We start from the raw sequence: 27,842 nt of genomic DNA, 5'->3' as shown, positions 1-27,842 counted from the left end.
CTGAAGCCTGTCAAGAGTAGAATAGGGAGGAAGCTGTGGCAAACCTGATGTTGGTGCAGCCTTTGCAATGGTGAGGGATCATTACAAATTAACAAGAGTTCTGTCAGAATAGATAATCATCTAAGATACAGCAAAGGCATATTTGAATCTTCTCCAGAAATGCATTTTGCACCAATCCTAATGCTTGACTTTTTTCCAGATAATGTAAACAATGTTGCCATGATAACATTATCGATATAACAAAAGTGAATCATTATACTATCTGAAAAATGTTATTTAAAACATCCACCACTTCCAGGTTAGCAACACCTCAAGCCCCTAATCCGTCATCGAATGTGTGGAGGGGATTTGCATTTTCCTGATATTGTTCTATGACTAGCCATAACTCAAATCTTTCACTAATGTTCTTGCAGTCTGCTTGCTATACAGTTATTATACACAGAAATATAAATAATATCCATTTCTTCTTGTTTTTCTTTTTTTAGTGGCTGTTTTCTTTGTTTGTCCTTTGCACATGCTAAGTTAGAGACTTGCCTATTAAGCGTTAAGGTTGTAAATGTCAAAACCAGCTGAAGCACCTATTTTCAACACTGCCATATTTAAATAAAAAACCTAATTTTAAACATTAGCTAGCTTAATGTTGACATAGTCTGATTCCAGGGTTTACTGCAAGAAATATCCCCATTTGGGTTGAGAATGAGCTACCCATCAGACACTCATGCAAACAGTCTGCAGTTTTTAAGCCCGAAGGTGAAGTTTTTGATTAACCTGTAACTTGATTTTTCAGTCTTCTAATCTTCTAGTCATGAGCCTTTAATAGTGACCAAAAGTGCAAGGTCATGCAAACAACCAGCAGTAATTACCTCTCAGTTTTATAAAATGGGGATAGATACACAGAGGGAGTTTTACAAAAAATTGAGATATTTGCGATTCACGTCATCCGCCTTAGCAGGATGCTTAAAACCCTTAGTATCTAGGAATATCAAGCCAGGAAGAGACCCCAGGGCAGACCCAGTACATGGATGTGTTAATCTAACCCAACTAGCCTGGGAATGATGTGTAATCCTCAGGAGGGGCTAGATGCTGGGCTGTGGAGAATTATTCTGTTTAAACCAGGAAAGTACTAAAAAACAAATCTATACATAGATATTCTCAACAAGTAGAAATAAAATATTCTGTAATCATTTGAACATTTTAAATTGTTGCTTTATTAATAGATGCATTTCATGACAGTGCTCATGGAGTAATAATCTTAATGTGGTTAATGAGATGTAATTGTATTTAAACAGCTTACTTTATGAGCAACAGTGTTCTCAACTTGCTGCTCTTATGCTGCTTTTATTTTGTGTGTCTTTGTGCTTTCTACTTATCTTCTTGCTGTCTTCTTGCCTGCTTTACTTGTCTGAATGAAACTGATAGCTTGGTTGTTTGGTGCCTTGGGAAACACACAGCACTCAAGATTTCCAGTAATCAGCAGAAAGGCAATGCCATATATTGGATCTCATTCTGGCTGCTATCCTTGTCTTGCTGTATTCCTTTACAGGCATGTTATACAGGACCAGATCAGACATGCTTCACTAGTCAACAGACCTATACTCAACCTCTTGACCAACTCCGTTCCCAAACACACACTCGCACAGCTAATGAAACAGGCCATAAGCCAGGTACCTGGGATGGTCAATGGGGCTTTGTTTAGCTCCAATGTTAAATTGATTTTGAGGTTCCAAGCCACATGGTATTAGCAGCAAGAAAAAACCATACTGCACAGCATAACTTTCTCTCACTCCACATTTTCCTCTTGTTGGTTTGTCCTCATCACTTGATGAGGACCAACATTTTGAATGCTCTGCTCCACCCTCTCTCCCTGCTTTTCATCCTCCCTGTTTTATTTTCTTAGATTTACTCTCATTCTAAGCTATGATTAGAATGTAGCCAGACACCAAACAGTGCATCCATCCTGTCCACATATCAACATCTGGAGAGGGTGTTGACCGTTTTGACATGGGGAAGAGACACACACACACCTCTCACATCTTGCTGTTTAAAATGTGTGTTGTTTCTGTTAGCTTGCATTTGTGTTTCTGTGCATTTCCCTAAAACTCTTTTCCCCCTCCCTTTCTTTCCTCCACTCACAGCTAATTATTGTCCCGCTTAATTACAAGTAACACAGCAGTCCAGCTTGCTTCAGCTTTAAAGAACTATTCAGAACTCCATTCCAATACCTGATTGAACTCCGCTAAATGGAAAAGTAGTGGTGGAAAAAAACGCTTTAGTCACACAACATTTTGTTTCATTTATTCTCTAATATGTTTCCCACTGTCTGGTTACTTGAAGATAACAGACATTTGAATTTGTTTTGGGGATATCATAAAAAATTTTTACAAATAATTTGAAATGGAAAATGGCAGAAAGACACAAAAGAGGAGAATTGTTTCATGGCTTGCACACATACACATTCACAGCTCTTGCTGGATCTATAAAGGCAATAAACCAATAGGAACATACACGTCTCCTGACCTTCAGCTCCAATTAGGCCCTGAGGAGAGATTGGTGAACTTTTCAACCTTATGTCTTGTCTGTTGATACTCCAATAGGGTTGGTCTGAAGACAGAGAGATCAGCAAGTCAATATTCCACTTTACTGTTGTGCACAGTTTCAGTTTCACTCCAAAAAACTTTAGTCTTTTGTTGACATCAAATAAAATAGCTTCAAGTCCCATATGGAAGAATCTCAGTTCTGTTTTCCACCTCTCACAGCTGATTGAAGGCCTCTGACAAAAAATGATACTATACACTGAACACTATAAACTCAAGGTGGATTTTTCACTATGCCAGTCACATTGGAGTGTTTCCTGAAGATAAAACCTTTTTACACATAACATAAAAGACCACACACTGTAATATAATGGAAAGGCTGCTCTCTTCAAATTGTTGATGAAGGACACAGTAGCTTCTATTTTTTTGCTGTATTCCTAAACCAGTGGCAGACCTGTATTTATTCACACATTTGTTCAGCTGAAAAAGCAATAACATGATCAAAGAGAAAAATTTTCACATGGATTACTTCTTTTTACATGTAACCGTACAGTGAACCTTCTAAAAAAAGAATAGTTCCAAAGAAGCTACTGCCATCTTGTAGAATTAAAGAATGTAATCTACATCACAAAACAAAAACGTTGAGTTTATCCACTCTACAACCAGCTTTGATTGTCCAAGTTTCAGCTGTCTAGTTGATGGTTTGAGGTTATGCTGGGGAACCGTGAAGTAATCCTCCTTCTTCAAAATTCCACGCACTCTGTGCCGTGTGCCAGGTCTACTGGCAGCAAAACAAATCCAGATCATGATGCTACCACTACTGTGCTTTACTGTACTGTCCGTGGGATTGAATGTCTCACCTTTACTCTGGAAAGCATCCGTCTGGTTATAATGGCCAACAATTCAAACTGTCTCATCTGACTGTAAACCTTTTCACCAGAAGGTTTTTCTTTGTCTATGTGGTTAGCTGAAAACTGTAGTGTAGCTTCAAGTTTTTGATTTTGGAGCAGGGGCTTTTTCCTTGTAAAGCAGCCTCACTCCAGGGCAATGTATGATATGTAATATGTTTGGCTATAGACAGTGAATCTGGTATCTAACTCTAAAACTAACTAGGCCTTTGGCGTGATGGTTCCTAGGTTGGTCCTGACCATCAGAACCGAGTTTGTCTCAAATGAGTTAAACTGTTTGGGTCTTTTTACAGACCTTTGCAGGGTGGCTACATTTCCCAATAAGCACTTGGACACAGTTGTTTGTGGTGGACATCGTGTATTGGTAAGTCCACTGAGTGCAAACAAGAATACCTTTTTTTTATGTTGGCATAGCAAAGCCACCAGCTGAAGTCAGTTATAATCAGTAACTAGACATTATGAGGCCTTAAATGGTAAATGGTCGCTTATATAGCGCTTTTATCCAAAGCACTTTACAATGTTGATTCCCATTCACACACCGATGGCGGTGGCTGCCATGCAAGGTGCTCACCTGACCCACCGGGAATAACTTGAGGTTCAGTGTCTTGCCCAAGGACACTTCGATATGTAGCCAGGTGCAACTTTTATCACAACAGAATTAATTATGTAATTGTTCAATTCCCAATAAGGGGGGGTTTCTTTTATTAAATTAACATGTTTTATAATCATTCGCCCCTACAACCGTTCAAAGAAATCATTGAAAGCCCGGTATTGCCAAGACATCTATATCTACGATGTTTGTATCCACTGCTGTGTGTGTCACTGACTTGAGAGTGTAGTTGGTGCTAAAGGGGCTTCAACGGATAATAAGGAAAGGCAGTGAATACTTATGTACTTGTGATTTTTTTTTTTGTCATTTTTTATTTTAAATAAATATGCAAAGGTTTCAAACAAACTTCTTTCACATTGTCATTATGGGGTATTGTATATAGAATTTCCTAGAAAATAACGAATTTAATCAATTTAGGAATAAGGCTGTAACTTACTAATATTTATATATAACAGCTATGTGAGTAAGTTTAAGGAGTAATGTTCTTCCACTGTAAGAAGCGGGGGGGGGGGGGGGGGGGGGTGAATCACACCCCACTGAGTTATGCTGTGTGTGTGTCTGTGTTGAGGTATCAAGTATTCTCAACAACCTAAACTCATTAAATTATCCAGTGTTAAGACACTCCACATGGGATCTTAGGTTAGCTATTTATGTACATGTGTACACAGGCACAGGCACACACACATTGTATAAAATTTAGTGCTATGCACATTTCTGCAGATTAATATCATGAACATGGGATATGGCAATGTGCAGAGCAGAAGATAAATCTGGATCTCTGTAGTATGTATACAGTTGGACAGCTAATTTCATTTGCAGCAGTTTTTATACACAATATAGTTTTAAATGTATAGATCAATAAAACTCATTTCAATCATTTAACAGAAAATAGTAGTTACTTTATGTTTACTCTTCATTAAAAATGGAAATTGTACCCTGCCTCACACCAGTTGCACATGGATAATTACCATACAAATTCCAAAGCGCATGGCTAATTTGCAGTCAGGCCACCACAATTCCCATCCCTATCCAAAAACACCTACAGGTAAACAAATGCAAATTTCAACAAATGTTAACATACCTGTAGCATCCCTGTGGTAACTAATGTTATCTTGAAGAAGACAGTCTCTGTTTCTTTTGACCCTGTCCTCATCTCCTGTAATTCGTTACTGTTCTACCTATATATTCTTGGCACTAAATAGAAGCTTTTAAACCATACTAGGAGAACTAAGTGAAGGAACTAGCCGCAGATTACCTACAGTAACTACACCAGCAGAAACTCTGCTGATGTCCGCTCTAGATTGCTAAGTAGCAACTTCCTGTCAGCATTATCCAGCTTCCCCCAACATTCAGTCCTCTGCATTTCCTCCTCTTTCTTCTGTAGCAGACACATGACTTTAGCTGCAAATAACACAAACAAGAGTTCCCGCTCACTTGTCAAACAAAACACTGAAGAATAAAATGGAAGTCCTGTCCCCCTTTTGCTGCTTTTTCGCTTGATCAGCTACAATAAACAGGTTGGACTAAAGATTGGTAAGGCATCAAAGTGATTGTGCCTGAGGTCTGTTATGTCCATCAACTCCGTTTTGTAGCTTGGAAAAGCCATCAGTGTTCCCACATTTGACACAGTGCACTTACCATTCACCAGTTATCTTTGTACAAGAGCACCTCATGAAGTCAGTTCCATTTAATACTTTTTCTTGAGCAAAAATGCATCTACAATACCTCCAGACCCTCTCTAAATAGAAATTAAGAGAATTGATTTCTTGTGGTAGTTTGATATTCACAACACATCCTTATGAGTGAGGCCACACCCAAAGCCATAAAAGCCTTACGGTGTGGAAAGGGGACACACGTGGAAAGGGCTGGACTGGTATTAGCTTGTATATATGGCTTTGTGAATATTTCCAAAGCAACAAATGGGGTTCTATAGGCTTATTGCCTAGACCCATGGGGTCCTTTTTTAAAATGCCGGTGACATGCCAGATTCGCCATGACCAATAGAAGGAGAATGGAGTCCTCACAGTCAGCTTTGCTGCCCTTTTAATTGGTTTTTATGAATATTTAATGAAATCAAGATAGAATTGGATGACTTTTTTAACTGCTATGAGAGGAGGGATGGCGGGACTTGAAATTACTCTGTGCTTGTGCTTATGTGACAGTGTAATGTGAATGTCTGTCTGCGTGCTTCCATATTCATATGTCAGCATGAGCTACATGCTTTATTTGTCCATGTCTGATGTTGTCCACATTATCAGATTACTGAAGTCCACAGTGTAAGAGGGAATGTAATAAAAGCAGCAGCTGGCAGGACTGTGTGCCCTGTGCAGGTGGCCTTGTCTGTCCTATTCCTTTGCTCAAGAGGAAGCTGCTCACTGCTCTCAGAAGGAATAAATCTTTAATTTGGTTTGTTGTATTTTTAACCAAGCGCTCTGGTCACGCAACAAAGCTGTGCTCTCCATCCCCTCTGTTTCCATGCATCCACTCCTCAGCACCACAACACATATCATCTGACAATGTCATGCAAGTTAAGACATGATCACATTTCTCTGTTTTTATACAGAACAAACTAATAGTGAATGCCTTCTATGTTAAATGAAAAAAAAAAAACATTTACATTTTTGTCAGCACACTTTAATGTACAGTACTTTGTTCTAGTGTTTGTACTACAATTCTTTGCACATCTTATCTATACATTATTGTACTTCTATAAAATGTGTCAGTTTTGACAATTTCATTGTGCAGTTTTAGAAAGCCTTTTACCCTGAACAGCTGTACTGTATTTCTCCAACATTACAGCCACACCCAAGCATAACCTAAAAAGGTCCCATTAGCTCATTATTACCTCATCTTGCCCTTTTGTTACTAAGGGACGATGACTAAGATGCAGTTAGACACACAGACAAGCAAATACAACAGGTCCCCCTTATACTTCTTGAGTGCCTCAGATCCACCCCAGCAGTGTGTGTGAGCATGTGTGTAGTTTATATGTGTGTGAACATATACAAAAGTAAAAATACTGTGGCAGATGGGGTGATGAGTTAGAGGAGGAGGGCAGAGAGGAAATGAGAGGCCAAGAGAAAGATGAAAGATGAGTCACACTGTTGACAGCCCTTGTCTCACTCTCAGCCCCATCACCAGTTGACCCTTACCTTGTCCCTGCATGATATGTAGTAGGGTGTTGGTGAGTGTTTGTATATGTTCAGTGTTTAGTGCTTTTTTTTGGTGCAATAATAAATGCAAATAGCAAGCTATAATGTTAACACTGCATTTACACAAAAGGCAAGTTTTCCAACATGCTAATGTTAAGCAATGCCTATTCCTTGATAGTGATATTATCTACAGTACTTGCATTATGTTTGTATCACCATGACTCCTCAAAGTGTTACTATCTGACTTTGAAGCACATATATATTAGCTCATTGTGCAAATACAAATCTGTTTGGTAACAAGCCAAGTCACATTAGAAGGTCATGTCGGTGCTTTATTGCTAAGTGATGGAAAAACCAAACAAACTTTAAGTGTTGAATTCCATGTACATATGTTGTACTACATTACAGGTAGCAGTTGTGATTCATGTGATAAACAATAATTTTATAAAATAATTACTAAAAATAATATTATGTTTAAGCTAATAATAGTAATAAAAACATTGAAGTTTTTCATTGCTAATGAAGGTTTAGTATTTCCATCTGACAGCTGAATCAAATTTCCTCTCTACTTCTTTCTTTAAAAAAATGCCTGAAAACTTTCCAAGTAGCTGCATGGTGGCTGTGGCAGTGTAATTTAGCCATATTGACTTTAAATTAATTTGAAATGAGTTACAAAATTATGGGTAGCATACCCCCACCTTCCGTCCCCGCCAGCTTCTCTGTCTCTTCTCTCCTTCTACTTCCACACACTCTCTTTTCTGTGTGATAACAATCAGCAAATATGAAAAGTAAATTCTGGGGAATATGTTGGCAAATGGGTTTTGGTAGATTGTTCATGAATATTTAATTTTGTCATAAAGTAGGGGTTTAGTATATTAATAGTTTTCCCACTGCTGTCCCTCGATTTGACCCCCTTCCTTGTCCTCTTCCCACCCAGATTAGTATGGTGGCACAGTCTGTTATTTGCGCTGCTGATTGGTTTTGTTAATGACTGATTGAAACGTTATAGATTTCTTTGAGGTTGGCAGTTGGCAGAATCATAAAAGAAGGATGATAATTAAATTTAAAAAATTGTTTTCTAGTAATAGTCAAGTGAGACTAATACTGGATTTTATAGACATTTATAGAGAAGCGAAGCAGTTTGTCTTTTAGTCAGAATATCAATTTTAGTGGTTTGAAGCCTTTGCAAAATTGCATCTATCTACTTATGAAGGTGAAGATCAAACATTTTCTGAATCTGCACTCATAACAAAATCTAAGAATAGAAGTGCTGATGTGAACTTTATGGCTACATAACTGCCTAGAAAAATAAAACTTCTCACATCACACTGTAGCTATTTTAGGGTAATTTAGGACCCCAGTCCCTTAGTCTATAGCAGTATTATTTACTGTGCTGATGGCCTCAGAGCCCCAGAGTCCATGCTGGATGGCTAGAGTACTGTGACAGCTGGAGTGTCCATCACCTCTGGTTCCCAATTGCTTTCCTGTTGTCTGACCTAATAACACTTTACCTGGCAGGAACATTCTATAGTCACCTGTGGTAAAGATCTTTGGAGATCAGAGAGTTTATTTTGCAAATATTGATTTATTGTTCTTGGAGCTCTTTACAGGTGTGGACTAGTTAGTCTGGGTTAGTCCAATCAGCATCAGTTAAGCTGTCAACCATAAAAATTAGTTATTCTTTTGCAGTCACATACCAAAATGTACTGACAACAAACAGCTGAAATTAATGAATTTTTTTTTCCCCAGAAACAATAAAAATATCATCTGGGACACAAAGATCTGTTATCTGGAACAATTTTGGGTAAATGAGGGACATTAAGATTATTGATCAATTTTATTGCTCATTGTGGAAAATTATTTCATTTGTTAGATAGATGGACCTTATTCTAAGTTATTTAAAAGAGCACATTGTCAAAAACCTGTCTGCTAGTGTCAGTATTCAAAATAGCAAAGAAGGTGGAAACATGTTCCTCCCCCAGTCCCTTGTCATCATCTACGGCTAAGGAATCACAAAGAAATTTGAAACAAAATATATATATATATTTGTAACCTACAATACAGAAAAATACTCTATACACTATTTGAAATCATGGCTGTTCAGTTTTAAGCTGGATTTGAGATGGTTGTGGCACACGAGCCCTGCTAACATCCTTATATTTACCTTTAGCATCTAGGTAGCAAGTACACGAGTAAGGAGAATAATAATAATCTTTGGTCTTTAATAAATGATTACATTTATTTTAATCTTATACAGAGGTTTTTTTTTAAATCATCGCAGTAAGGGGACACTGGCCAGCCACTCTAAGGCTGAGCTGGCTTCAAGTAGGGTGTGATCCCTCAGCTCCTGGCTGTGTTTGATAAAGATTAATTCAATCCTATTTTCTGCCCTAAAATGCTTTTGCTAATGTAATTCTCTGTGTCAGATTCTCCGCTCTGTCTCTTTGTGTGTGTGTCTGTCGGTCTCACTCCCTCTCCTAAGGAACACTAAGCACCTTATCTATGTTAAGGACTATCAAATGCAGTAGGAAGAGAGAGTAGTGGTAGTGTGTTGTAATTCTCTACCACAGATTAATTATCTCTGTGTATGTACTGGCAGGCTGAAAGTGTTTTTTTTTTTCATCGTGCTTTTCTCACTTTTCATCTGCTGGCTAAAGACCGTGTGAGTTTTTGCATGTGTGCATCGGGGTGTGTTTGTGAGCTTATAAATGATGTTAGGATTTTGAGAATGGATTTTACAATTGTGTTAGCTTTAAAAGACCATTGGTTTGTTGTACGCATATATGTGTGGGTTTTTCTGGTTCCATGCATTTACGGTCAATCACAGTCCTACTGTAATCTGAAGGATAAATAATTTTCAAATGCTAGTATATAATATTCCGTCCATAATAGTTTTACTTGCAGAAATCTGAAGGCGCAGTAGAGGGTGCTCCACAGTTCAAGTGATAATTTAGTCAGCTTCTGTGCTAACACCAAACACCGTGTCCAGAGAGTTTAGAAATTATGGATGTGCATCTATTAATTTTATTTAATTAATAACTATATGTTTTATTAAACGTGGCCAGTACCTGTCACACGAGATGACATTTACACTGACAAAGACATGCAAAAAGTAGAAACACTATACATTTACACATCTAAGGTGAATAAAGACAATAAATAAATAATGGTAAATGCTAAAGATAAGAATTTAAACTTTCTTAAACTAAAGATTTTATAGTTAGCTGTAGTACTGTGGAATGGTGGAATTTGCTAAAAACTATATTGATTTTAGTGTTGTTGCAGTTCATAAAGATCTGTGATATTGTATCTTCTGGTGTAGTTAAGATTGTGATTGTGTTCTAGTTGTCGTAATCAAGGCCTTATCCCCTGTTCAACAACAGCTAGAAGAGCTAGAGATGTTGTTTTTTCTCTCCTGTTATTGATTCCTGCTGCAGCTCCATATCTGAGACTGTAGAGAGTCAACAGTCTCCACAGGTGGTAGTCTGTGTGTGTGTGTGCGTGTGTGTGTGTGTGTGTGTGTGTGTGTGTGTGTGTGTGTGTGTGTGTGTGTGTGTGCATGTGTGAGCATGTTTGTATGAATGTGTGTGTGCATTAACATCTATGTGAAGGGGTAAAGTAAATGTGCATGTACAGAGGTGTGTACATGCTTGTCTGTGTAGTGTTAGAGCTTTCCTGCGTCTCATGTTGTCACAGTGACCTCTGCTGCTTACATGGTCAACCTTACCACTACAAACAATGCACTACTGCCTTATCTTTACAAATAACTCACAGTCAATACTGTATTTGCTCATGGGGATTTAAGTGTGGTAAGAATCAAACTTTGCTCAAGGCTAAAAAACTAAATAAACCTACTTATAAAATATTGTACCTTGGCTTCACGTTCACAAATGTTTGCGTGTTAAAGCATCTTTTATTTAATACTACTAACAAAATAATTTAGTTTTCTTGTAAATCCTGTGTATAACATTAAATCTTTACTTGCTTAATATAGTGCTATATAGCAGCTGGCTGTGCTTTAGAGAGAAATGTTGAATGCATTAATGCTAACGCTAAAAGATGAAGAATGCAGCATTTGCAAATATTGAACCAATATATGTCTCACCTAATTAGCATCACCAACATGTTCTCATTCCAACTCAACTTTTAGTCACTGCTGCCTAGGTTTTGGTCAGTCTTTAATCTCTGTTTAAGTCCCACATAAAGATGGAAATGCCATGAATCTTCAGAGTATTTTTTTAATATTTCATATTAGAAAACAAGCCCTCCAATCTTTACTGAATGCCTGCATAGTTTGTTTGTCGCTACCCTCTAAAATGACTGTTTGTTGAAAGAGCCACCCCCCCATGTAGGGAGGCTGGCGTCTGTTGAAATTGCACCCTTTTGGCACCAAAACAGCGGGCGCTGTCTGGTGTAATGGCACCAAACTGGCAACTGGGGTAATACTACTTGTGTTGTCCTAAAGAGTTAAACATGCTGGATTACAACTGTGCAAAGACAGCATTTTTATTAGGCTTAGGCACAAAGGCGTCAGGGTTAGGTGTAGGCACTACTATATATAAAGATGATAAGAGTAAGTAAAAAAGTCATGGTTTGCCTTGAAACTCACTTCTTCCTTAATGTCACATGAAAGGTGTCACATGACATGCATCAAGTTTGTAGGTAAAATAACAGTAATACCTGTGGTTTCACACTGGACTCCAATTCTGGCTTCTGGTTAAAAGGTCCAGTGTTTTGTTGACCCATCTTCCTTCTTACAAACTTATGACAAAGTAGACAGCTTATCTTCATCCTAGCTATCTCTCTTAAAGGTACTATGGCTCTCAATCTTGAAATCTATAGTTTTACCACAGTGTTGGGGAAATTGTGATTTGTTTTTCCTTTCTCTACATTCAGTAAAACTCCTTTAACTCATATTGTTTATTATAAGTCACTCTGTCCAAAAGAATCATCTAAATACTAAAACATGTATTTAGTAGTCTATTAGTGAGCTCCTCTCCAAGCAGCACTGAAAGTGTGGAGAGAAGAACTCCAAATGTGCTGAGAGTCTCTTTGCTTATCCCTCTCAGCAACTAGTTTGGATGGTGCTTGAATATTAATGGAGTCTGATTCTAAATGCTGGCTATGACAGTGACCTAGCTATGAAGTGTGTCTCTCACAAACATGCACACATATGTATAGTACCTGTAAAAAGTATTTACTCTGGGTATATTAGTTTAAGTATTTGTTTGACTTCTTAAACCAATTACATGATTCAGGTGAGTCACCCAAACAAAACGTGAAGACTTCCAAACGGGGTGAATACTTTATGTGAGTGTGACACACATACAGTACACAGAGATCCGTTTCTAGGATGTGAAGATCTTCTTCCCTTAGGACTAGAAGATAAGGAGGGTTGGGGTGTTGATTACTACTGTGCTTGATAGTCAAGTGTGTGTAGAAAGGCAGCAGTTTAAAGAGAGGTGTATCCAGCTATTACTTCCTCTCGACTCCTCCTCAGCTGCTGGAGACATCAAGTGTAAAATTGCATATTTTTTCAAAGGTCACACTTACACATGGACACACACACACACACACACACACACACACACACACACACACACACAGGTGTTGGGCAAACTACTTTAAAAATATAGCTGTCTTAACTTTTATAGACAATTATGATCTGCATATCTTACTTAATAGAAGATTGAAAAAAATGTTTACTAGGTCAAATGTTAAGAATTTCATTGCATGTTATACAGTGGTAATACAAAAAAAGTACAAAAAAATGTTATATAATGTCCACATATTAAATCAACAGAGCTAATATTAAGCTGCAACCAAAAAGCTATTATTACTGTGTACTAAAACAATATGCAATATCTGAGCTAACTTTCTGCAAAACAGTATGACATTACGGTGTTTCTGAAGACTGCATATGTCATTTTTAAACATTTGTCTCTTTCTTTTATTACTTTCTACCAGCAACAACGACGTCTGGACCTGTTAACCATTACCAACTCCGGTAAGTCCTTGAATTACTTCACTCTCACCCACAGCCCACTTCTCAAATTCAGCTACACTCCACCACTTGGCTCCCATAGGAAGCTGTGTTTTCCTCTAATCCTCTTCTAAATGCTGAAAGTGTCAACATGCTGTTTTCTTCATTCTGCTTTCCTTTGCAAACACAGCTGCACCAATAAGCACAGACTCTGGTCAGTTACTTGAGAATGTGTTAAAGCATGTTAAAATGTTAAATTAAATATCAAAATATTACTGCAGTGTAGCTTTTATAATAGGATAATATAAAATTCATGAATCCAGTTGTAGACAGAGAAGCATGTGTCACAAAGAATAGGTTCTTCAAGTATATGTTTTTTTTGTGTGTGTGTTGTGAGAGTAGGTCCAGTGTATGGTGGACTTGTTGTGTCTGGATTGTTAAGAGACAAGTTAACAGGATAATATTTTACCTTCTGTGATGAATTACATATTTTCTATTCATGAGATTTGTGGATATATTCAAGCATTTACTTTCACCACTGTTACCAGATGGTGTTTAAGTCATGGTTATCAGCCATGTTGATAACTGCATCAAAATCACAAAGTGTGTTTATTTTAATCTCACTGAATTTGGGAAAGATTTCTAAAATTTTATGTTATACTTTTATAATTAGTCAGCTTGTGTGTGACACCTCATGTCAGTGTGTGGTTGTAGATGTGTGTTTATCTGTTCTATGTGTACATCCAAGAAAAAAATCGATTGATTTTGTGATTTTATATACACTTTGTGCATGTACTGGACATGCTCTATAGTTACTTTTCGCTACTTTGTTTTCATACAGTAGATTAAACTATGGCTATTATAAAAACATGGGGATCTAATATACAATGCTGCAATTTTATCACAGATTGTGAGGGACATCAAAACATTACAACAATAACTAACATGATTTATTATGCATTACTTGAGTGTTGCAGTCTGAGTAGATCCTGAATCCCTTTTACATGGAGTACTGTTGTAACGCCCATGCATGACTAAAACATGTTTTAATAAGGAACATTAAAATGTTAAATTATTGTTCTTTAGTGCATTGTGTTAGTATTCATTTTTAAGGATTCCTTATATTTTCTGTATGCATATGAGGGATAAAATATGTTTTGTACAGTTCGAGCGACGCAGTTTGAATTGTATCCAATATGCACCTCAATCTTGTAACATGTAGCAGTCTGGCACCCATATGGTGTTTCAAGTTTGACTGCATGTGGAAACAAGTCACAAAGTAGTTACACTGAAATCTATGCCAGTCTCTTAGTGAAACAGCTGTGAGAATGAGGGTTCCACTGAGATGACGAGCAAGGAGAATTTTGAAAAAATGGTGGAGGAGAAACAGATGGAGACGCCAATGAGGATGCAGAGACCCATATGTCTAAAGAATCTGGATGATCTAATACACTTTGATTAGAATAATGCGTGTGTGGGTCTCCTGGAGATGGTGTTAATTTTGTAGGTTTGCATTACAGCTGTGACGCCAGCAGAGACAGACAAAGGGCAAACAACAGAGAGGGTACAAAAAGATTATATACTGCAGCAACACCTGCCACAGCCAGGTGAGATTAGATTTTTATTTTGATATTTTATTTTGATAATTTAATTTTGTGAATATGCAATGATTTTTTGCAACTAATTGGACTTGAGAGTTCTGTATCATATCTAGAAATATTTTACGTTTTCACACCAATGTGCCAAAACATTACAATATGCCCACTCACAGTAGTAATTTATTGTATTATTACAACAGTAGATATCAAAGTCTGGTGTATATTAGAATGTAAGTGTACAGTCAATGTCATAGCTGAATGCAAGAGAATAGACAGAATGAAAGACATCTGTTTTGAAACACAAAAGTGATTTTGACAAGCCCCAAATTGTTCTAGCCAGGTATTGGGGCACAATATCCAAGAAACAGAAAGGCTTGTGGGGAGCTCCTGCTCAGCTGTGATGAGTACAGACAGTAGTCATAGGACAGAAAATCCACAAACTAGCACCCGGGTGTTTGGGGATGTGCTGGAATCCCTCTAAAACACATTGGCTCCACTTCACGACTTAAAAGTCTTCAAGGATCCACTGCCAGTGTCTGCAAGGGTTGTGTCTTAGAGTTTTTGCTCATCAGTGTATGTGATATACAGTCGGTTGGAAGTGTGTAGGTTTTTAGTTAAAAGTGTTTTAGAGGGATCAGGTGTTTCCAGCCCAATTACCATACATGACTGAGATTTGCAGTGGCTACATAACAGAAACCTTAAATTACAAAGTACATCAAAATAACAGGAATAAAAAAATGGGACCTGACACTTGTTCTGTAAGCTGATTTGTTTATTTTAGGTTTGAGACTGTGTCTTGTCAACATGTATTTAGGCAAACTGCAGTTTTGGATGTTTCATTCAGAAAGCATTGTATGGTGCAGCTGGACGCTGTTTTGCTTCTTGATAATGATAGCAACTATGGTCACAGTAACATAGAGCTGTTTGAAGATGGTGTTGAAACAGTCACTTTGACCATGCTTGGCAATTGTTTTCTTCTATATCTCATCAGGCAAATGTTGTTGTTTTTTTTGCTTTTTCTGCCCATCTTTAGTTTTGCTCATCAAAGGTATTTTTCTTTTAATTTTGCCTTTTTGTTAGCCACTATACAGCTCAAACTCTGTGCTCTCTTAAGTGAGGTATAGTAAAGTCTCATAACAACCAGATAACTACAGCAAAATTTCTTCTCTATTGCTACTGTTTTACTCAGGTTGTCATGAGTTGTTGCTCTAACAATGACTATAAAATCCCATTAACTTAAACAATTTACAAATTGTGTTTATGATTTTTCAGATCCCTGTTTTGATAGGTTTACAGTGGTAGGGATAGTAGAACTAGTATGCCTTAAGGACTAGTAAGTCCAATGTAGAGCTCAGTGTGCTGTGTACATTATTGCAGGTCATTATTCACGCTGTTGTTATGTTTGGCCTTAAAGGGAAGTCTATTATATTCTTAACTTGGCAGACAAATTTTATCCTGTCCTACTGCTTATTATTACTATTTACAGTAGGTGAATGGACAGGTACACACACACACTCAAACACACAAGCACACAAAAACAAAAACACACACACACACTGAAAGCTATGAAGGTTATTATGATCGCTGTATAAAAACCAGGTGAAGCTCACAGATGATTGATTCTGATAGGGAAATACAGGCAGGACACCATCTCCTTCTCCCTGCCAATTAAAGGAGTTTCTGCTCCTCATCTTCTTGTTATCCTCTCAACTGCCTCCATCCCTGCTTTTTTTCTCTACTCATTTAGCCAAAACTCGTTATCTGCTGTTATTTATTAGCTATCTTATTTAATCACATCGCTATTGTCCTCTTGTTTCTGCCCTTTTATGTTGTGTTATTTCTTCTTCTCTCTTCCCTTCATTCATCTCCCCTCATCTTCCTAGCATGGACAGCAGGGAGAATCACAGGGTGTGAACAAAGTAATAGGCTCAAGTCGCTTCATAACATGCTGTGTGTTAGAGGGAAAAAGATTTGATGAAGATTCTGGCCATGCTGCTCTGCTGGCCTGCGTTTCTAATAGCATTCATTAGCTGCTCTGACGAATGATTCACACATGAAATCAATGGATATATACTTAAATATTGAGCTCCAGTTTATATACCAAGTTAAGTAAAACAGCAAAAACACACTACCTTTACTTGCTCTTTCTTATTTTACACGCAAACATACACTCATGCGCACTCACTCCCCCACACAGGCCCACTCAAACCTCACTCGGCCCTCTTTAATTGGACACTTGAGCAGCGCACGGCTGCATCTGGCTCCTGTTGAACACAGCCTGACATTTCAGACTGCTGACCTTTCCAGCCCCGCCACAACTAAATAATGATTAGTCCTGGCAACTGTTCCACCACAGCAATAGCCAGGTACACATACATACATGTACGCATACCACATGCTCGTGCGTACCTAAACACACACACACACACACAGGTGCAAGCAACACAAAACAGAACAACAAAAACACCTGCATTGAAGGCTTTGTCTTTTCACAGTTAGAAAATGGGGTGCAGACATTGATTTGAGAGGCCATTGTCATTCTCTTGGCTTATCGATTAGATTGTCCTTTTCCATATCTGCAGTCAGCACCCAATAATGTGTTGTTCTAAATTAACTCTGCTTGCCTCTGTTTAGTTTCTCCTTTCCCCTTTATGCACTCTCAGCATTACAGTGGAAAAAAGGTCAATCATATTCATGAGATCTGGGCAGATTTGAGACAATGTGTGTGCACACACTTTCAGGTTTGTGCACAGATGTATGCAGCATGTGTGTGTCTAAAGCAATGAAGCAGCATGGAGATAATGGGTAGTTTTAGATCTCTTCTGACTTTCTTCTCTTTCACTCTATCACTTCTCTCTTTGTATCTTCATTTCCCTGTTGGTTCTGTCAGAGCAGAATAGAAATGTTCTGTAGTGCCAGTCTTTCTACAGCCATTCTTTCCTTCCTGCTTTGCTCTCTCTAGATAAAACCACTGTACATATCTTAGAGGTCACAGGTCAGATTCAGCTACTAATATTAAAAAGCACTGTCTGAATCTTTCATTTAATATAGTAATGGTATAGAAAGTGAAATATAAGTAATATGTACGAGTGTGAGAGGCATGATGTACAGCATGGCCAAAATAATTAGGTATGAAGCAGATGATTCATACACAATGTAAACTATGGTTATTGTAGCCTTATTGTTTCCATGTGAACAGCATGGGCTAAGCATATTAAATCACTGACACTGAAGCAGGAGTTACCCCAGATCACATCAGGATCAACAACTTTCAGTTTCTATTTATAAAATTCACATCTTGTTAATTATATAGAAGAATATTCTGTACAAACAATTCAGCAACAGCTACATTGTATAGTTTAATGTACACTGCCTTAACAAATCCCTATTCTGTGTCAAAGATCAAATAACAGAGCCAACCAAACTAGACTGGTGCAGCACAATGTTAGATTGGTTAGCACTACCGCCTCACAGCTAGAAGGTCCCCAGTTTGAATCCACTGGCTGGCTGCAGCCCTCTTTGTATAGTTTGCATGTTCTCCCTGTGCCTGTGTGGGTTTCATCCGGATACTGCAGTTTCTTCCCACAGTCCAAAAACAGGCATGTCAGGTTAATTGGTGACTTTAAATTGCTGATAGGTTTGAATGTGAGTGTGAATCGTTGTCTGTCTGTGAATGTCTCTCTGTTTTGGCCCTGAGATAGTATGTTCTCCTGTCCAGGGTGTACCCCACCCCTCGTCCAATGATAGCTGGTATAGGTTTCAGTCTCATTTGACCCTAAACAGGACAAGCAATTACAGATAATGGATGGATGGACAAAACTGAACCTGCAAGCAAACGTTTCATGGTGGATTTACGCATTACGGTAACTGATATACACTGCTTTGATAGTTAGTGGTGAAATAATGCCTAACTGTGCAGCACAGTGTTATGGTGACATTTTAGATCTACTCTATTTCCCACTTTTACCCATACAGTAGGAATAAAAATTAGGTTTTCTACCAGTATGACACTTACAGTTGCCAGGAGCAGCAGCAGTTAATAAAACAAACATGCCATTAGGAAAATAAGTAGCCATGGAAATACGTTTGGCTGTTGATAGCTTGTCCCGTCAAAAAGCTCAGCCATCTGCAACAACCGTTTTGCCTGCTTACTAAACAAATTTGGTCAACTAAAACAAGACAAGCACTGGAAATCATAGAAAGAAACGGCATGTGACAGTAGGTAAACATGTAAAACCAAAGGGTAACCCAAAAGAAAAGTACTTTTTGTTCTTTTTTTTGTTTATGTGCAGAAATGAGTTTAGTTTCAGGCTCCAATGGCCTTGCTTTGTCTCCAAAGTACCAGCATTTAGAGTGTCTCACCATTTACATAACATATGTCAGAAAACAGCGGAAGAAGCCGAGGATTACTTCGAACTAAATTGTCTGCACTGTAAATGCGAGGTCAACAGAGTTTTCTCTAATTTACACAATGCGACAGCCTAGCTTTCTCTGAGCCATTTAATAGCTTCTATTTCTTCAGATGAAAGTCTCTAGGCAGCCATCCAAACAGTATAGTGATATATCATGTATTTATGTCTTTGTTGTGGTGGTGCTTTTGTTTTGAATATGATGTATTTTTGTTTGCCATTTTGCAAATTGCACTCATGCCGCATTGTTGTTCTCTTGGTATAGGAAGAGTTTCCCTTACGCCTCTAAATCTTATGAATTAATTACTTTATGAAATACAAGAAGATTCTTTAAATGCTTCATGTTTGCTCCTGTTCTATTTTAAATTAAATAGAATAAAAAAACTGAGAACATTTATCTTTCGTTTTTATACTTACAAGTAAACGTGCCTTTTTGGCCTGTACAGGCTTTGATCAGTTGACCTTTATTTAACACACTACCTGACTTACATTTATTTATTTATTAAGCTCTCATTTCCTCCTCACATCTTTCTATAATCACAGAACGTTTGTGTGTGCACTCTATCCATGTGCGTCTTCTGGGCATTTTAATGGGATGTCTCTGAGATTTGAATTTGAATTGTTACACTCACTTTAAAATACTGACAACACTGCATCAAGAATCCAATTGTTGCAGATGTGGTATCAGTATTTGTAGGCATAACTAATGGAAAACATTAAGCTAGTAAGGCCAGAAGACATTAGTTTAGGAGCTTAATAATTTCAACAAATGTGAGGATGATAAAAGAGAGTCTTTCAGACTTGTAGTTTCCACACTGAGAAAAGTAAATTTTACAAATGACAGGTCTGTGTTTCAATCCAGTAAAGTGGAAGCTGAAAAGACAGCTCTGAAAGAAACTGTGTGCATACTCCTGCATGCTACCCAGGCCTGTGGTACATACCTAAGCTGATAGCAATCACTGGGTGGCTTAGTAGCTGCAAGGTTGACTGGCTTTCAGGCTGTAGAGCTTCAGAGATTTGTTTTTAGTGGAGCACAAGACTTTACACCTTGAGAGGGAATAATGAAAAGTGAAAAAAAGAATAAAACATTATTTATTAAAAGAAATACTATCAGGCTTTTGTGTAAACGAGCAGCAGCGAAAACAACAGTTCCTATTATTGCCCTAATTATATCCTTTCTCTGTGAATTTGCATATTTTATCTTCCTCCTCTTCATTATGTGGGACTATGCTTCCATTTTGATGTGGTTAAAAAAAAACATAAAACAAACAAAGAAGCAGATAAAGGATGGGAGGGAGGAATGGAGAGTAGTGCACTGGCCGCCTCATATTGAGTATTTTCCCGTTGATTTTGCTGAAGGCTTCTCAGCAGCGTAGCTAAAGAAGCAACAGCATGCTAATGAATGAAAAATGAGGATGATAATTTACCAGACAAAGAATGGAGGACTGTAAGAGATAGGAGTCAGGAGGGAGGTTGGAAGGGAGGGGATAAGGGGCAGCGCAGTATTGAAAATATTTAGAAAATATTTGTAGTCAAACAATTACTTAAATCCTGTCCCAGTCCTATATACCTGTAGGTTCTTTTCTGTCAAGCTCATATTACTAATGCTTAGAGTAAATATTCCCTGTGTCACAAATATCGTAATTTCACGCACTGTACCCACAGTTAACCATGTGTTTCATGTTTCTGCATGTAGAAAAGGGGAGAAAGACTGCTAAACTCAGAGGACAGTAAATGACAACAGTGTAGACTCTGTCTGTCCTCTTCCTAATAGGGCGAAGTTACGAAGGCAGTAAACAGACTGTGAACAGGCTGTGGGCTCTGAGATTATTTCTTTGTCACCAGCAGAGCCACCAGTGTTGCTGAGCACTGCTGTGGAGCAAATCCTCCTAGAGAGGACTGATTGGATTTTTGTTCCCGGGAGCCTTTTGTGTTAGCAGCATAGGGACTAGATAATAGAGGTTGATGCCACTCTGTCTCTGTGTTATGGCTGGTGGATTGAGTTTTCGGAGTCTGTGTGTGTGTGTGTGTGTGTGTGTGTGTGTGTGTGTGAGGTTGTGTGCATGCATGCATGTGTGAATATAGGACCTCGTCTCTCTAAATACTGTTCTATCATTGTCGTTTAGAAGCTATTGCATCCTTCTGAGCCTATAGGATACTAAATATCAGAGCATATAGGTTCTTGGAATGGTACTTATAGTACGGCTGTATTGTTAAATTGGTAATACATATTAACTCAAATATTCAATGTCACAAGAATTGCAGACTGATGTGCAGGTATATGTTTGTGCCTCATAGATGCTTCGCTGCTGTGGTCAAGGTCACAGTTTTTTCTCAGTTTGTGGTTCAGTCTCTCAGTCAGATCTATTTGTGGTGCATGCATGCCCATAGGGTGTGTATGTAGAGAGATGGAATAAAGTAAATGCATTTTTATACATTATTGATTACCGTCGGTAATTTGTACTTTTAATTGCCCTGCTGTCACAGGCAGGTCAACCCTGGTCTTTCTCCCAAAAACTTCAACACAGCACACTCAAGATCTCTAAACTCTACTGGAATTCCACTGCTCATCACATCGTCCTGCTGTCCTGTGTGCAAGTGTGTGACTTTGTACTGACCTCTATTGGAGAGCAAGGAATGATACAGATGGATTTTCACAGACAGATCCCAGACCTGTTTAGTGAAATGTTAATGTATCCTGTAGTGCATGTTGTAAAACTGTACTGCTTGTTTTTACTTTTTTTGTACTGGTAAAGAAATTTGAAATGAAATAAGGAAGGTGTGAGTTTTAAAGGAACATCATCTCCTAAAATAATTGCCGATTAACAGTATCAACAGTAATGATCATAAGTATGATTGGTTTATGGCACAGCAATAATTCAGTTTACTCCACGTGTAAATATGCTGGACCTGACGCTGAGTGGTGGCAGCTAAGGAAGAACTGTCAGGCTGTGTCTTAGGTCATTCAGCAACTGATTGCCAGATTCCTGTTGACTGTTTTTGCCTTCACAGAACTAAATGTATCTCACCAGTGAGAGACAGACTGTGTTTCCCATTGTCACATGAGCTGGCATGTTGCTTGTGGTATGCAAAGGCGATGCATGACATGTGACATATTTTTCACAGTCAAAGCAGAAATTCTTGAAAGTCTTTGTCCTGCATGTGGGTTGTGAGATATTGCATTTTTATTTTCCATGCAGAGTGGTTTATGAAATAGCAGACATTTGCCAAGGTAGTGGCAGGTATGTAAAATTAAGCCAACAAAGGTGGACATTCTTGTATATTGTAGTTTATATAGTATAGTGCATATTGTGTTTTAAATATGTTTGGGGGACCATTATTGTATAAATATATATGAAACACACTACCTTATAAATATGAATAAAAACGAAAAATGAAATTGTACAAGCATATAAGAGAATTCTTTGTGGCATAAACAAATGTTTTTGTACTTTGCAGATTAACAGCTCTTTTAACAGAAATTTGTACATGAGTAATAAACGAGCAACATACAATGTGAAAAAATATCTTATTAGATGAGTGCTGGGTTTTGATCTGCTTTTTAAGACACAGCAGCTGCACCAACACTGTGTATTAAGCTCAGAATCAATCATAACCTCCTCCAAGTGTACAGTAAGCTGCAGAAATGATTCTGTGAAGGGATTTAAAGTCCCTGACCTTGTCTGTCCTTGATTGCTGTGTGTGAGTGGGGGTCTATGTCTGGCTGGTCTGTGGTTAAGTGAAGGCTACTAGTTGTCAGAACATTGTGCCCCTCATCTGGTCCGGTTCCCCCATCTGACCCCCACCCCAGCTCAACAGGCCTCCTATACCCTAGTGAGGAGCAAGCTGCTGGTTGGCTTGCGTTTTATCTGCTATTATCTGTCAGATGCTGTACACCTGTAAGCCTGGGTGCCCCTCTGCATAACGGGCGGCTGCGGTTGCTTGTCCAATCCCATCCGCTCCCTGCTGTCATCTACAACAACAGTCAGTAGCTCACTGGCTGCCTTCTTCTCTGTCTGACAGCCGCCCTGAAGGAAAGGGTAAGGGAAGTAAAGGGAAGTGAAGGTAGCGGGGGAAAAATACCATTAAGATGTGCTGTGTTCCCACAGACCAAAGCCTGCCCACCAGCCATGTGCTGCGGCTCACCTGGCTGCCAGATAAGTGGAGATTAGAAGAGAGGAGATGGTGCAAAAGGTATTAGAGGCATAAAAAAATTCCCTTTGAAACCTGGGGACAGCCTTGATACTTTTAGGATTTCTTGTGTCATGTCTGACATTTGATGCAGACCCAGAAAGGACACAGAGACAGACATTACATACTGCTCTTAGACAAATGAGGCAATATTTACTCTTTTATACTGCATATTATTGCTTATTTGTTCTTTGAAGTGAGCTGATGCCACTGTATAAATTGCAGTTTTGTGAGTTTCTATGTAGTTAAGGGAGAATAACTGTCTGGTGACACTGGCAAAATCAATACAGGTCCACAGCAGGAGGTAGAGTAGCCCAAATGAACTGAAATTGACTGGTGCTGAAATATGATCAGTATTTCTCTGGTGGTCGTTATGTTCCTTATGAAGAAGATCAATGTCTCCTGGGTGGATCACTGAGTAAACACAGCATGATGGCTGGGCCAGCGTGATACCATTCTAAATACTTAATGAAGGTTTTATTCACAATAAGGTTGGTGTGTGTGTGTGTGTGTGCGCGCTCCATGTCTGTCTTTTCTTTCGTCTGTCTCTCTCTTTTGGTCAAAGGTCTGATTTCAGGCCCCGAAGCTTTAGTAAGTGATGTGTATGAGGCTGTGCTGTTCATTTCATGGGCTATCACTTTTTAAATTGGTGAATGCCTTCTTCATGGTTGATTAGTAATTCATGCGGAGCTAATTAAGAGAAAGACTGGTGAGATGCCTCCAAACAAAATAGGAAAACAGCATTAACCCGGACTGTAAACAGCCATGATTGATCATAGTAGTGTGCTGTCTCTGAAAGACATTTACGCCTTTCTAAATTCGTCATCTGGGAATCAGACACCCATATCTTAGAGCATCTTTCCAGAAAGTTGCCTTAATGATCTCTTCGTCCCAACTGTCTAATGCCTGGCATCATCACTTTGTTGGGTCAGCTGTCTGTATGCTTCTGCTAAGGCTGGCGCTCCCCCCCGCCAACCATCATCATGCACACACCTGTCCCAGCATCTGTCCATCCTGCGGACTGGCATACGTGCTGCCTTTAGATCAGCTGTCTGTGCCATTAAGGATTCACCTCCAAGTACTATAGATATTTTTCAACGAAATTGTAAGACCTCATCTTGATCTTCTTCATTCTGGATGTTTTTGTCACACAGTCATATATGCTTACACTAGTGAGAGGCATAAAAGAGTCATTTATCTTATGTGTCGATCCATCTGTCTATTTGTGAGTGGGAACTCTTTGTGATTCCAGGCGCAGCACTGCAATGATGACGTGTGTACCTGCAGTCTAATTCCATCATCAGCATCATTACTGCTATTATCCCGTGTCTCCCTTTAATGCAGGCTAATGGATGACCAATAAAGATAGATGAGCCTGGCAGTGCGGAGCTAATAGGCAGGACATGATGTCTGGCTTTTGCTCTGCCTCTAGTCTTTATCCGATCAACTGCCCCCCAGATAAAACATAGCTAAAATATTATCTAGAGTTATTCAGCTTTAATGAGTTGCTTTATTGTCAGCTAATTGGCATGCCAGTTTTAACAACAAATCTAGGCAGAATTTGTGTACTTCAATAATTTTCCATACCTAACAATACTACAATCAGCATTACAAGTCATATAGTAAACTTTCACTTTCGCTATGTTCTATCCTTATATTATTATGTCAACTTACTATATAGCCTAAGTTGTCTTTCTATTTCTCTATCTGAATAAATTATACAAATAGACATATATACGCTACAAACACTATACGATATGCGTATTTCAGGAAATTATTTGAAAATGTATAAAGTTCATGCTTCAGTGATATTATATCATGAAAGCGAGGCATTTAAGTAGAAGCACACAATGGTAATTTCTTCATCTTGTCAACAATGTATTGAAACAAAATCTAACAACATTGGAGGGTATACCACAACAAACAATGTTAATGTCTCAATAACTTGAGAATACTTAATTCTATTCATGGATCAGACATGATATATGAGTAACATTGTGAATTTTGCACCTAATCACCTTTTTAGAGAACAGCATCTGTTCACAGTTGGACGTGTGCATTCAGAAGTTTAGAAAAGGTAAAATTAAGTTAACCTTTAAAGGTTATAGAGCATTTTAACTTTTTGTGAGTAGTGTATATATAGTGTATATACTAAATATAGTATATACAGTTTTACTTTTAATTATCATAAGGGTAAAAAGTCACACAAAAAGAGGTAGCCAGGATTTAACTGATTAATTTTTAATTGTTGTAATGTCATAGCATTCTAGGTGTGGAAAGCTCATTTCAGACTTAATGAATGTGGCACCAACCCCTTTGTAACTACATGTGTGTGTAGTTCAATATATAGCTGTGTGTTTGTGTGTGTGTGTGTGTGTGACAGAACTTTTATATAATTATAAATGCTAGTATATTTTTTCAGTGAATGCTCTTTTTTTAATAATATTCTACGCTGTCTTTCCTTTGAAGCAATAATTTAAACTGATTATTTTGTCCTTCTTCAGTTCTCTTCCTATAATTAACCAGATTCAGGAAGAATAAAATTGTACAATAACCTCTTTTTGTCAGACTTTCAGGTTTTCTTTTTATTCCTTATCCTTGACCAATCAAATAGACATTACAGTACAGTAAAACTTTAACTATACCACTATCTTTAATAACAGAAAATACTCAAATCAATATAGAAACACAAAAAGTTTATAATCTAGTCATATTTATTTACAGTGAAAATAATTGTAACTTTCCAACCTTCTGCTTTATAGGAACTTCACAAATATAATTTATTAACAAATGTAATATCTGATTTCTAAAAAAAACAAACAAAAAAAACTATACATTTGTGGGGAAACATTCAATAAAATGACACTAGCTATACTTGTGGGAGATGACACAACCATGCACAGCAATGAAACTGAATGAAAATTATAGGTATAAAGACAATTGGGTATAAGAAAATTGCACCCTATTATTTTGAAATGGCAAAAAGACTTTTTTCATCAACATAATATTTGATGGACACTGAAGTTAATAAAGATTCTATTAATACCAATGCACCATTGGCTAGTGCAATGTTCTTAAGAAGAAACTACTAGCTAATTGTGCATTAAATATTATGTCTATGAAGAAAAATTCTTTGCTTTACAGTTTTTGACATTTTAAAATATGGGGATACAACCTTTTGCACCCAGCTGTAAACCCACAATAGTTAAATCTCATTAAGATAAAAATGGATTTACACACAATAAGTGTTTCCACTCATTAAGGCTGATTAGATCCATCCATCCATCTATTAGCCACAATGGCTTATCCTTTAGGGATGCAGCCTGCAGCCAATCCCAGTTCAAAAGAGTGAAGACCAGGTCGACAGTCATTAACATTGCTGGCAAATGCAACCGTTCACAATGACATTAGGATTACAATAAGGTTAAACTTTATTGTTATTGTGCAGGGAGCAATTACACAGCCAAAAAACGCATTACAGACACACACAGTGGCAGTGCTGCCATCCAAACCATTACAACTTGGGGACTAGAGTGTCTAGTCCAACAACACTTTGACACCGTAATGCACTATGGGAGGAAGGCAAGCCAGCAGAGGCAGTGTGATGCTTGCTGGGAAACATTAGGTCTTGCTATTCTTGTGATGTTACTTTGACATGTACCTAAACATTGCTGCTGACCAATTGCACCCCATCATTGAAACGGTATTCCCTGATTGAAGTGGCCTCTTAAAGCAGAATAGTGCACTGTGCCACACTGCAAAAATGGTTTAAAGAAATCAACAACAGGTTAGGTTATGTTTTGAGTCAGGTTTGAGCCCCAAACCCTCTGTGAGGCAATACTGCTAACTAATGCACCACTTTGCCACAGCCTTCGCTAGACTTCAAATACCAATAAAAAGTGTTGGTCAGAATGACCTTAAAAACTATAGATAGATGGATTTCAGTGATCATTCATTTCAACATTTAGACCTGTCCTTATAGTGTCTTCACCTTCATTTAATTTTCATTTCAGATTCATGTTTAGCTGAAAGTCATTTTCATCTGCAGTACCTGGGAAAGTTGATGTTAAACATTGAGAGAAGCCAAACAAACAAAAACTGTGTTATCAACCTAAACAGTCTCAAAGGGAGTTTAATGGACCAAACTTATGGCAGGTGAACCTTTACTAATCCGGGGCTGTTCATTTGGTTTATTACTCAAATCAGCCTTGATTGACACATAAATAGAAATTTATGAAGATTTGTGCGGTCAATAAAAGCACTGGAAACTGTGAAAATCTAGAAATAATTTTTGTTAATAGTATAAATTTGTAACATTAATGGGATTACATACTATTCAGGAAAAAATACAATGAAAAACATAATAAATACAAAGTTAACAATGAGATGGAAATAACAAAACAATTACAAGAAATGCATCAAAAGTGCACAGACTGATGCTCTGAAAGGTTACTGTG

The 27,842-nt window shown here is 37.9% G+C and overlaps 1 protein-coding gene across 1 annotated transcript in view; it reads left to right on the top strand.

Moving 5' to 3' along the window:
• agbl4 (AGBL carboxypeptidase 4) overlaps nucleotides 1-27,842 on the top strand; it is a 268,727-nt gene that overhangs the window by 168,836 nt on the left and 72,049 nt on the right. Inside the window, exon 6 of the mRNA XM_067512201.1 lies at nucleotides 13,172-13,211. Coding sequence (XP_067368302.1) covers nucleotides 13,172-13,211 — 40 coding nt within the window. The remainder of the gene's footprint in view (nucleotides 1-13,171; nucleotides 13,212-27,842) is intronic.

Source organism: Channa argus, chromosome 8 (genome assembly GCF_033026475.1).
Source record: "Channa argus isolate prfri chromosome 8, Channa argus male v1.0, whole genome shotgun sequence".
NCBI classification, from domain to species: domain Eukaryota; kingdom Metazoa; phylum Chordata; class Actinopteri; order Anabantiformes; family Channidae; genus Channa; species Channa argus.
Note: the sequence above shows the minus strand (reverse complement) of the source record. Positions and strands in the feature narration are given on the sequence as shown.